The sequence below is a fragment of the Rhinoderma darwinii genome, chromosome 3 (assembly GCF_050947455.1).
Source record: "Rhinoderma darwinii isolate aRhiDar2 chromosome 3, aRhiDar2.hap1, whole genome shotgun sequence".
Taxonomy (NCBI): domain Eukaryota; kingdom Metazoa; phylum Chordata; class Amphibia; order Anura; family Rhinodermatidae; genus Rhinoderma; species Rhinoderma darwinii.
In genome coordinates, this window is record NC_134689.1 from 247,096,795 (window position 1) to 247,109,782 (window position 12,988).

The 12,988-nt window shown below is 40.0% G+C and overlaps 1 protein-coding gene across 1 annotated transcript in view; it reads right to left on the bottom strand.

Annotated features, from left to right (window-relative positions):
* Nucleotides 1-704: 704 nt before the first annotated feature.
* Nucleotides 705-12,988, bottom strand: part of SEC11A (SEC11 homolog A, signal peptidase complex subunit) — a 30,360-nt gene continuing 18,076 nt past the window's right edge. The window contains exons 3-6 of the mRNA XM_075857649.1: nt 10,341-10,490; nt 8,729-8,848; nt 4,467-4,524; nt 705-2,889 (exon numbers count right to left, since the gene is read on the bottom strand). Of these exons, the coding sequence (XP_075713764.1) occupies nt 2,839-2,889; nt 4,467-4,524; nt 8,729-8,848; nt 10,341-10,490 (379 nt within the window). The 3' untranslated portion in view covers nt 705-2,838. The remainder of the gene's footprint in view (nt 2,890-4,466; nt 4,525-8,728; nt 8,849-10,340; nt 10,491-12,988) is intronic.

Sequence of the window (12,988 nt, forward strand, 5' to 3'; positions counted from 1 at the left end):
CACGAAATTCGGAAAATGGAGGAGTTGCTCCATTCTGCACCCGAGCGAGCAACGCAGTTTCAGAAAACCTGGTTCTATTGGTTTGACTTCTGCAAGTCGGACAGATACAAGAGGGCCATGGGTGAACGGATTAGTGGAGATGCAGGGAGCTCTTGAGTTCTCTCTGGTCTGAGGTGCTGTGGGGGGGGGAGATCTTCTCCCCTTCTCCCTCCTAAGATTTTCCATATACCCCCTCCCCCCCTTTTTTCCTTTTGTCCTTCTACCATGTCTACCTTTCGTTTACCTTCCTATTTGGATCAATCGTTACTAAGAAATTGACTGAGATGTGGGTGATGGAGGGGCGGATGAGGGTGTAATGCTGGTATTCCTATCTTGCTATATTAATGCTTGTAGTGTATTGATCATACGATGTTGGGAAGGCTTTGATTGTATATTTACTTATTGTTGTTGGCATATAGGTTGAAATGATTGACCCACATGGGCTTTTTCTGTACCCATGTTACCCCTTTTCTTTTTCTGTATCCCCATTTCTTTTCTTGAAAATAAAAATTATGAATCGTGCGTGACCTAAGCATTTTACACTGATACAACAAACGCTACCATTCCCCTGGATGTGTGTGATGGTAGATACAGTGGCAGTCATACAAAAAAGATGTGGCGGAGGAATATGGAGCATCAGCTCCTAATAAAAACACAATTTCCCATTTACAAAGGAATGCTCTTTAATAAAGTCATACATTTACATCTCAGCATGTTGGAAAGTGGTCACTGAAAATAAGGATAATTAAGTTAATTCCGAGACAGAACAAGTGGATCCATAGCTGTAGCTCATAAAGAGGGAGAAACAATATACCAGACAGGTTTGGAAAGCAGCAAGGGGATCTTTAAATGCTTCTCCCAGCAAATCCAATATGCAGACAAAATCGCTATTGTGGACTGCAACCCAATGTCACGTTTTCAGTTCTACAAATGCTACATGGAGGTGAACGCTTGAATGCACACATAGTTCCACTTCAGGAGTTCCTGACCCTTTGGATACACATCTTATATAAGAAAGACGCATAACTTCATGAATGTATGGGGGTGATGGAACATACATCAAAAGAGATTCATAATGTTCTTCCTAAGAAGAAATATGGGTGATATTCAGTAAGTTATTTGCCAAAAATGGCCACAGATCTCACTAGAGGGTAGTTAGTCGGCATCTACTCCAATTTGCAACATGTGACCAAATATATGGACATGAAAGCATAGCCTTACTCGGACGCCTTATGTGAGCTGTCAGAGCGTTTAATACGCCCATAAAGAAAAAGGTTTCAACAGAAGAAAACATCACAAAAGGTTTTTACCACCAGAACATTCGATGCGATTCCTGATCTTGCACTTCAGCTTTGCCCCTGGCTTCAGTATCTGAAGAGGTTTGAATGTTCAGATGGCTAAAGGAGAACAACATTCCAGGATTGTACTAAAATATAAGCATAATCATAGCTAGAAGTAGCACATGGCAATGTTAAGGGGCAACATCAGAAGCTTTAAAGAATGCACAAACCTAAAATACAATTTTTTTTTTAATATAAAAATAATATCAAAAGCATTCACAGATATGCAGAAAATAGAAAGGAAGATAAATTGGAGCCGATGTTTCCAATGCACTAATTCTACAGAATAAAAGTGGTCAGCCTCTCCATAACGTAAAACGTACTGCAGTACAGAATACACTCCACTACAGATCAACTGTTATTGATCTGCTAAATTGTAAGTGCTCTGAATGTATGAGCATTTGCACATATTTATTGGCGATCTCATTGTATTTTCAGTGTAATGTAAAGGTTTGTCCTGGACTAAAAGAAAAAGGGTCGGCTTTTGTTCCCAGAAACAGCACCACTGTTGTTCATGGGCTGTGTTTGGTATTGCAGCTCAGCTCCATTCACTTGGTTGTGTTGCAACACCAGACATAGCCAATGGACAACTGTGGTGCTGATCCCAGACAAACACTTTAAAAAAAAAATATATATATATATATATATATATATATATATATATATATATATATATATATATATATATATCTCACTGACCCAACTCTACTCCCCTTTATGCAGATTACTAAATCTTTCTAAAGCTTCACAAATCTTACACATGAGCTTGGTCCAACTTTTCATATGCAATTTTTGCTGTATTTCATCATCATGAAACTTGCAGTAGCAGAAAAAAAAAAGTCACATTACACCGATTATACTACAGATATCAATTCAATTTTACAGACGGAAATATTACATCAAGAATATCAACACTACAAGGCTCTATAATCCAAGCAGGTTAAAAAAACAAAAAAATCAAAAAAAACGGTGTACATCATTTGTCATTTTCCTGACCGTAAGACAAGAAACAAGAGTGTGGTCTTACAACAAAGTTCTATTTTACTGACTGTATTATTTCATGATATCACTGATCTCCACACGGATTCTTAGGCACTTCCGAATAAAATGTTGAGAGGCTTCACAATTGAAACAATAAAAGGACTTTGGTTTGAAATTTAAATATTAAAAAAAGTAAAAAAGTAAACAGTGCAGCAGAATCTCATGATCGACCCACAAGAGGTCACGGAGGTAAAGTAGCCTCGGCGGAGATCGGGCCCATATTTAAACACTCTATTCCATCCCTGCGTCAACAAAGAATGAGCACATAAATGTATGTAGAAAAAGAAATACTGGTTTCAAATGTAAAACTTTACACTGCTAGATGAGGTCGGTCCTTTCATAACTCTTGCTCTGATACATTACAGCTGGTTAAACACACAACCTGTAACCGTAGATTATTCCCCAAATGTCATTTGTGTTATTCTCGATGGACAAGGACAAACAGTCCCAGCAGGAACAAGACCGCATACTGAAAGAAAGAACAAAAAGCATGGAATTAAAATAGATTTAAAAGAAGGAGCAGGGCCGGGCGATATGGCCTTAAAATAAAATCTGGTTAAGTTTTAACTATATTGGTGATTCTCGTATTTACTCTCGATTTTCATGTTTTTTTACTAAATGAAAACTTAAAAAAAAAAAATACCAAGACATAATACAATTAAGTATTTTCTTAATATACACAGATTTTACCTGGGTGCCTTTGAGTGTCACAACTTTTTTTATTGTGCCGATTAGTGTGGGTCCCGCAGGCCATTAATGTTTTAGTCCTTGAAAATTTCTTTATAGGGAGATGGTGTGCCCGTAGGTCTTTCCTCCTTGTGAACTGGCAGCAGACACAAACGGTAGTATTGTACGGCTATATTACGGTCATTACAGCACCGTTATATGGCAGTAAAATTTGATATACACTTATTGCTATAAAACTGGTGCGAAATAGCAGTATATTTTTTTTTTTTTTTTTAACACCAAAAGGGAAAATAAAATACGGGTTGCTGGAGTAATACTGCTGCTTCATATGGGGGGGGCACATTGCTCGTGTTTTATCAGGAGGCACACTGATGGCACTTTATATGGGGCATTCTTCTGGCTATTTTATGGGGACATTACTGCGTTTTGGGGGGTATGCCATACAAAGACATCACCTAACACTCTTTGTTGTTAGTGGAGGTGAGAGGCTGGAGTCTGCCTGTTTTGATTTACACCTCGGGGCCTTGGCGGCTGTTGCAGGCTCGTTGTTAGACAAACTATCTTTCTCGGTCCTGATTTATTACCATCAGTATAGAAAACTGGTGACCCTTGGCAGCTACATTATACATCAGTAACACAGATGGAGGCTCCCGCTCACTGCCTCTCATTGTCTGTGCTACTGATGTTGAATACTTCCTCCGTGGACATCACTATGGTAATAGATCTATCAGGACACAGGCAGACTCGGCACCTTTTAGTGAATACAGCTCTGCCTGCTTCCCGGACACTAGCAGATCTGCGCACAGATAAGTAAAGGCTAGGGGGCGCTGTTCCGTGAGGCAGATGCACATGCTGTAAAGCTTTTTCTCTTCTATCATGGGGGTGGGGCTTACAGGGGTTGGGACTTACATAAATTTCACGATTCTGGGTAAATCCAGAATTGTGCAAACTTAAAATGGGAAATTAAATGAATTTGATTAAATCGCCGAGCCCTAAGAGAGCATACAAATATAGCATATGATTGACGCCAACGATGGCACGTGCATCAGCGCTCATCAATTATTGAGGGGGCAGGAGGAGTACCAATAGTTATGAGACCGCTGTATTCAGTCTTCTTGATTATGTAGACTGTACAATATTTATCTTGTCCAGTTTGGTATAATAGCTCAGAGGACTGGTCATGCTAATACGCTGCTATTAAATAGGACAGCACACTTTTTAATAAAATAATCTGCTTTAAAAAAAAAATCAGCTTCTGGAAAAGAAATACCATAACAAAAAGCAGCCCTGCAAATATTTTGCACAGTCTAAGATAAAGACCATTATCTTTCATGCAACAGAGAAATCCAAACCGCTCACCTTAAACTTGGGATAATCGTTCATGAGAATGGTGACAATTCCAATATAAGGTACAAACCTAAAAAGCAAAAAATTATTATATTTAACTGGACTAATTAGACAGAAAAAAATTACATAACAGAAAAATACTGAATTATTTATTAGTTATATACAAATACATCACATGGCCACAAGTACATTGACACCCAAACACATCATCCATTTGTCCTTTTCAAAGCTATGGCCACTAAGGGTATTGTTCTGAGCTTAGGTCAACTTCTTTACATATGTCCTAGTAGGGTAAATAGACATTATAAGGGGGAACACTGAGCCCCTTCATATAAGCATTCGGAGGTCTTGGCTCTGAGACCTATACTGATCAGCAAGTGACGGCACATCCTACGCTGTATGCTATCATTTTCTACAGCTGCAATACCCCTTTAACACAGTAACAGCTTGGAAAGGTGGTATACTATGATGCATGGCTATAGCATCTGAATGGTGCGGAAAGGTCTGAATGCACCAGAGGCGGTGTCTACATATATATTTGTACATGCAGTATATTTATACATTTATTAATATGGCCAGTTTTAACTTATGGCTCAAAATTTAGCACATGCATAATTAAAAATATATTCACCTTTATAGATACACAATATTACATTTTTTATTAACCTGTACAACGAACATACTTTATTTCAGGTGAAAGTGGATCACGGAACTACTATGTAATTTTACATAAAATGTGATTTAATCATGTTGAGATTAATTAAAAATGGGGGGTGGCTTAAATGCAAACCAGACTGCAAAGTTTATAGCGGATGCTTCTTGAAGAATGAAGTAGTACTGGAGAATAGGAAGCATTACAGAAGAATACTAAAATATGACAATACATTCTGAGCTGCCTGCGGGACCCAGGGGACCAGCAAGTGCTTTGTATTCAAATGCTTGCCTCAGCAGATGATGCAAGTAGGAAACGCTCCGGTGTTTATGTGAGAATTATTCATGGCGTGTTAATGATGCGAGTCAGTGACAGTGACCTATGGATGTGTCATTGCAGAAGTGCTAATAATTCTCCTATTTCAATATATATAGTTTGCGTCTCTCACACATTGTCAGAATTCTACGTAATGAATTGTTGGCTTATCATTAGGGGGTTAAGTGGTAAAGAATCAACTGGATTGTTAGAACGCTTGTTTCCTGCGTAACAGGCTCAAAATGCACGTCTATGGGCATCTCAGTTCATATTTGTTTGTATCATTGACTCACTGAACTGACATATTTTTGTTGCAGCAGATGAAGGCATTCTGAAGATTTAACCCGTTAAAGACCGGACCATAGTCTTTTTACGTCGGTCACTAACGGGCCTTATTCCGATGCCATAGACTTTTTACGTCACGGCATCGGAATAAGTAAACAGAGCAGGGAGCTGTCAAATCTCCCTGCTCTCAGCTGCCAGAGGCAGCTGAGGACTGGGGGCGTCCCTGCTCTGCCGGGTAAGATCGATATCAGTATCGATCTCACCCGTTTAACCCCTCAGATGTGGTGCTCAATAGCGAGCGCCGCATCTGAGTGGTTTTGGAGAGAGGGAGGGAGCTCCCTCTCTCTCCCACCGATACGATCGTCGAGTGTCTGTCTCCCCATGGCAGCCGGGGGCCTAATAAAGGCCCCAGGTCTGGCAGTAATGAATGCCTGCTAGATCATGCCGCAGGCATGACCTAGCAGATGCCTGTCCGTTTTAAACAGAGAGGCATAATACACTGCAATACAGAAGTATTGCAGTGTATTATAATAGCGATCGGAGGATCGCATAGTGAAGTCCCCTAGTGGGACTAGTAAAAAATAAAAAATAAAAGTTTAATAAAGTTAGTAAAAAAAAAAAAAAAGTGAAAAAAATAAAAATGTGAAAAAAATAAAAATTTAAAACCCACTTTTTCCCCTTACAAACTGCTTTACTATTAAAAAACCAAAATACAGTTAAAAAGTTACACATATTTGGTATCGCCGCGTCCGTAACGACCCCGACTATAAATCTATTACATTACTTAACCCGCACGGTGAACGTCGTAAAAAAATTAAATAAAAAACGACTGAAAAATTGCGGTTTTCTGTGAATCCTGACTTTAAAAAAATGTGATTAAAAAGTGATCAAAAAGTCGCATCTACACCAAAATGGTACCAATAAAAACTACAAGTCTTCCCGCAAAAATAAAAGCCCTCATACAACTGCATCGGCGAAAAAATAAAAATGTTACGGCTCGTCAAATATGGAGACACAAAAACAAATAATTTTGAAAAAAAAAGCGTTTTTACTGTGTAAAAGTAGTAAAACATACAAAAACTATACAAATTTGGTATCTTTGCAATCATAACAAACCCACAAAATAAACTTAGTGTTATTGATACTACACGGTAAACGTCGTATATTTAGGACGCAAAAAAGAGTGGCGAAATTTCAGTTTTTTTTCTATTCCCCCCCCCAAAAAAAAGTTAATAAAAGTTAAATAAATAAATATGTCCCCCAAAATGGTGCTATTAAAAAATACAACTTGTTCGGCAAAAAACAAGACCTTATACAGCTATGTCGACGCAAAAATAAAAACGTTATAGCTCTTGGAATGCGACGATTCAAAAGAATAGCCTGGTCATTAAGGTCTAAGATAGGCTGGTCATTAAGGGGTTAAGAAAACATCACTATGTAGCCAACCAAATATTTGGAAGGACCATGTGTAAGGCCATGTTCACACCTGCATCAAGTCTGACCATTCCAGACCGGACAATGGAAAAAGTTTTAGAACTCCAAGTCTTCTCTTAAAATGCACCAAAGAACAAGGGAAAACCGGAAGCGACGGTTCTGTTGCACCACCGGCGGCCAACAGAACCCATCGACTTCAATGGGTTCTGTTGGCTTTCCGTTGGGGTGTCTGTGGTTTTACCAGAAACGATAGCAAGCCATGCTGTGCTATTGTTTCTTGTAATCTCGGTCGGATCTGCGATGGAGGCCCCCAACGCAGATGTGAGCAGCACGGGCGTTCTACCAGAATACACAGGTATTTACTACCTAAACCACAGCAGACAAAAAAAAAAAACAGAACAGAATCTACATGTAAGCAAGAAACCGGATAGGTCATCAGTACATGATCTGTCGGGGTCCCACACCCGAACAGATCAGCTGGTCCGATGCCTCCGTGCACCGGACGCACAAGCTGGAAGCAGTTCGCTCCGGCCACAGAATAGCGGCCGAGCTGCAGCTCTGCTCCTACTCAAGTGAATAGGAGCAGACCTGCAGCACGGCCGCTATGCTATTTACGGAGCCAACTGCTTCTGTGCTCCGTACATAGCATTATGTGCCACAACATCCGGTGCCTGCAGGCCGCTGGAGCGGCTTATCGGACCCGCACCGATGACATACTGATGACCCATCAGGGGGATAGGTCATCAGTTGTCAGAAGGTGGACAACCCCTTTAAGTGACCTTGCAGGCAATGCTTACTCTGCAGTAATTGGGGAGCAGATCCTCTATAATTCAAAGTCTAAAATTCATCTAGTTATTAGAAGATCAGTCTCAAGCAGAAAAATCAAGTTCTGAACAAATTATCAGCAAGTAAGATAAGTGCTGAACCTATTAACAAGGATATTCAACAGTAGAATTTAATAAGAAATACCTGGATAGCGAGCAAGGAGAGCCACAAAAGCTCCATAAAGTTTAACGGCTTTTGTTTTTTAAAGTTAGCAAGAAGTAGGGGAAAGATGGAAGGGAGTATGACTGCAGGATCGGACTGCACAGGATTTTTTTTGTAGTCTATTACCATGGAGACACACAGTTCTGCATAGGAGCAGCAGTCACAACCTGGGTGGATATTTTTCGTTTAATAGGTTATTCAGGATTTCATAATTGATGGCCTATCCTTAGGATAGGCCATCAATATTAGATTGGTGGGGGCCTCTCCGATCAGATGTTTTGAAGGTGCCACAGTACTGTGAATTGCCGACACACTTTTAGCAGCAGTTCAGAGCTTTACAGCCTTCTCCCAATTAAAAAAAAGTTAATTTTATAAATATATATTTAAATTTTTATTTTTTTTACCTTATTTGCACCACCCTTATAATTTTTTTGTGTTGGAGGAGGGTTTGGTTAACATGGCACAAACATAGATACATAGTTACTTTGTTAAAAATTTCCCCATCTGAAAATTACCCAGAGCTGCTGAGGTGAAGACAAAATGAGACTTTGACTGGTGACAGTATTTAAGTACAAATGTGTGATCGTAGAAAAAGACTTACCCCCTTGCCCTCCCAACAACATCCTTCTTTTCCAGCCAGTTTTGGCCCTGCTTGTAAAGTCCTCGATCATCCACGGCATTGTTGTCTCCCTTGGTTAAAAATTTTATGTCTCCATTTTCCCTGAAAAATGATCCAAGAGTTTAAAATGAGCTGTTTGTATGTTTAGACTACTCCCAACAAGAAGGTTTCTTGTACAGATCAGTTACTTTGGCCCACATTTTTCATGCAGTTTATGCTACAAGTAAAACTACAACTAAAAAGTTCCAAATTGCTACATTTTGCAGTAAAATGTGCAACTTTTCTGATCACTTGCCAAATTTGGAAAGTGATTAAAAAAAAGTAGGAGTAGTCAAAATTTATTAAGTAAAAAGTCTTAAAATGAGGCAAATTTTTGTCTCAAATCTACACTTGCTCACAGTAGGCCTAGACTGTTTTTTCTGCCTCTCAGACAGTGCAAAATGCACCAAAATTATTAAGGCGGGCACTTAATAAATTTGGCACAAATTGTGCTAACTATCTTCTTTACTAAGACTGCCATAATATTACGCCAGTCTTAGTCATTGTAAGGCCTTTGTGCTTCAATCCCTCACTAGATCTGTTTGCGACCAGTGCATGGAAACATTCTAATTTACATAGTGACTGAAAACCGTGACAGACATAGTAGTGAAAGTTTGTTACAACTTTATTCAGACCAGACCGGTACACTACGCAAACATTGTAGTACATTAGGACAGAGATTTGTGCTGCTGATGAATTTCGTTCACAATGCATTGCCAAGACTGCATATAATTGTATCCATCTCTCAGCTGTGAGCAGGACTAAAGGCCCTTTTACACTGGCCAATAATCAGGCAAACGAGCGTTCCTAGAAGGCTCATTTCCGATAATTGCCCCGTGTACACAGGGCAGCGCCGATCCGATCAACAGATGAACGAGCAGAGGTGAGATTGGCTTCTCGAACACGTTTTTTTGGCCTTAAATAGAAGCTCTGTGTGATCTGGCTATTTAGCTGGTGAGACCAACGTCTGTAATCCAACTTTTTTAATCTTTATAGATTAAAAAACGACGTACTACAAGAGTATGTTCAGATGCGTCAGTTTTGCTGCAGAAATTTCTACGACTGAGTGTATTCCATGAATCTGAATGGGGTTGTTTCTGCAGCGTGTGCATGGATTTCTGCAAGTTTTATTCCGATAAAATAGTACAGTCGCAGAAGTTACTGCAACAAATCTGCTGCTTCTGAAGAGAAGTGGACGTCAGCTTTTATGCTAGAAAAAGTCAGACCCAGACCTAGTCAATTGCAACATTAGCTATGTCCTAATCAGAATTTTAAATAAAATTTAATGGTAACATAAAAAAGGGAAAAAAAAACAACCTTACAAAAAACAAGGCCATTTTTTTAGCGATTCAAAACTTTTGCACACCGGTATACATCTACCTGATTTCAATTACTCACCTCTCTGGTTTTCAGCCAGCTGGTGCCTTTGAAATAAGTCAGATATAAATGACCCAAGAGAAAAGGCGGCGGTAAAAGTGATTTGAAATTTAGGACTACTGCCTATTAATGTACACCATGTAAATACTCCACCACATGGTTAAAAGTTCTAACTCACTTTTCATGAATTTTCAGAACACGATGCACAATTGGTATCTCTCTTCCTTCTATTCTAAAGACCACAATTTCGCCGACTCGGATCGGATCATCTACACGATTGGTCAAAAAAAGCAGATCCCCACGATGAAAAGCTGGTTCCATACTGCCACTGTGATTACAGGAGAAGAAGTGTGAGATTACCTTGGTACATTGATCAGAAGCATAATGAATAGATACAGTCACCGAAACAGTTTGTGCAGCCCATCGGTTTCCCCATAGTACCAGTGACACTAAATGGTGGCAAGATGTATACCCACTATGTCAAAGATCTGAGATTATTGATGGCAGTATAAGCCATAGCATTTTTTAGCAATCAGAATATATTTTCAGCAGCCTAAATCTTTCCAAGCACCTACATTTCTTCATTTTTTTAACACATCATTTAAATATATACACACACACACGTGTATATATAATCTATCAGAAAAACCCTGTATAAATTGTTCAAATACTGTAAGAATATCACCTTTGATGCACTACAAAATTAATACAGTTGAAATTAGTGAGCAGACAGACTATCACATTTATTAAATATGAAAACGGATAAAAGATGCTATATACACTGTGGTCCCCAGCACCATCACTCAAGCACAATTTTCCACAGTGCTCATATTAGTATATGGCAGCATTCAATGTGCTGCCACAGGACGCACAAGCCGGGTCATTTGCTTAGGACTTTCTAAAGTTAGGGCTCAAAATGAAAGAAGTTCTTTGAATTAATAAATCGGTTTAGTCAAAGAATATAAAATGTATTTCTATTATGCAGATTATTCTAGATCTCTGAATGCCGTCTACACTGACCTAACCATGGCATGTAGATATGTAACATATATTGTAGACACCCAGGAACTAAAAGGAGAACAGAAGATCAATGGGGCACATGAACGACAACATGTAAGAAAGAACAGAAGATCAATGGGGCACATGATCGACAACATGTAAGAAAGAACAGAAGATCAATGGGGCACATGATCGACAACATGTAAGAAAGAACAGAAGATCAATGGGGCACATGATCGACAACATGTAAGAAAGAACAGAAGATCAATGGGGCACATGATCGACAACATGTAAGAAAGAACAGAAGATCAATGGGGCACATGATCGACAACATGTAAGAAAGAACAGAAGATCAATGGGGCACATGATCGACAACATGTAAGAAAGAACAGAAGATCAATGGGGCACATGATCGACAACATGTAAGAAAGAACAGAAGATCAATGGGGCACATGATCGACAACATGTAAGAAAGAACAGAAGATCAATGGGGCACATGATCGACAACATGTAAGAAAGAACAGAAGATCAATGGGGCACATGATCGACAACATGTAAGGGACAGAGAGTCGCTTAATCTGGTGCAAAGTATGCCAAATTCATGGTGGCGCACACAGCATAATACATTACACACTTTTTCCTTACACCACCTCATGGCTTTTAAACATAAAACGCCAGCATTTTGCACTAAAAACAACTACTCCATAATAAAATTTGGCGCATCCTGTTGTGCAACACCTATTTGATGTATCTTTTTTTGGACTTGTCTTTTATGTCTCAAAACAAGATTGACCCCTTGACCCACAGTGTAACAGTATGGACCTGTGCAGTACTATTAGGCCCTGTTCACACAGTTTTTTTCCATCTGGAACTTTTAGGCAGATTTTGATCTGCCTGCATGCCGTTTGCCGCGTATTTCGCGGCGCTTTTTGCTTGCGGCCATTGAGCGCCGTGGGCAAAAAAAATGCAGCGAAATACGCTTTCTCTGCCTCTCATTGAGGTCAATGGGAGGTCAGAGACATAAACACCCGAAGACAGGGCATGTCGCTTTTTCCTGCGAGCCGGTTTTTCCGCTCGCGGGAAAAAAAACGCCACCGCCTTCCATTTAAATCAATAGGAGGCATTATCTGCCGTTTTTTGGCGCGTTATCCACGTAAAATAACAAACAAAACTGGTGAACAGGGAATAACACTGATTGTGTGGGCACTGCTACGGTGTCAGTGTGACCAGGAGTTGGACAGCGACTGAAATATACAGCTGCTTTCCCACTCTAAAGTGTGGCCATACACATTCGATTAATGTTGGCCCGAACCTGACGATTTCAGCAGGATCAGACAACCAGCTAATGTGTACGGGGCCTTCCAAATCTTACCTGACGGCAGAAGTCGGGGAGAGAAAGATTGGACAGTTGGATTTCAACATGCCTGATCCTTTTGTTCCCAGGGGAGATAAGCCACCACCAGAGGTGTCTGTCAGCAGCTTATTCCCCTCTCCCCATTCAGAATATGTACTGAGCGTGCATGTGTTTAAGGGGATCGGGAGAATTAACGGTTGGCCGAATGAGCATTCGGCCGATAGCTCTCGAATGTGCATGGCCAGCCTAACTGCAGAGATGAGTGACAGCTCTGGTCTTTGCTGTATACTCATGTATGCTGATCGCTACAAACCAGGGCAGAAAACTTGGATCGCGTCACAAAGATGCCATTGAAGGACCCTAGGGCTGTCTGCCTATGTCGAAAGTTGTTAGGGGTACACTTCGATATGAGGAGTCTTCAAGGGGTTAAAAGTGGCATTTCACAAACATGGTGCAACTCACTTCTGCACTTT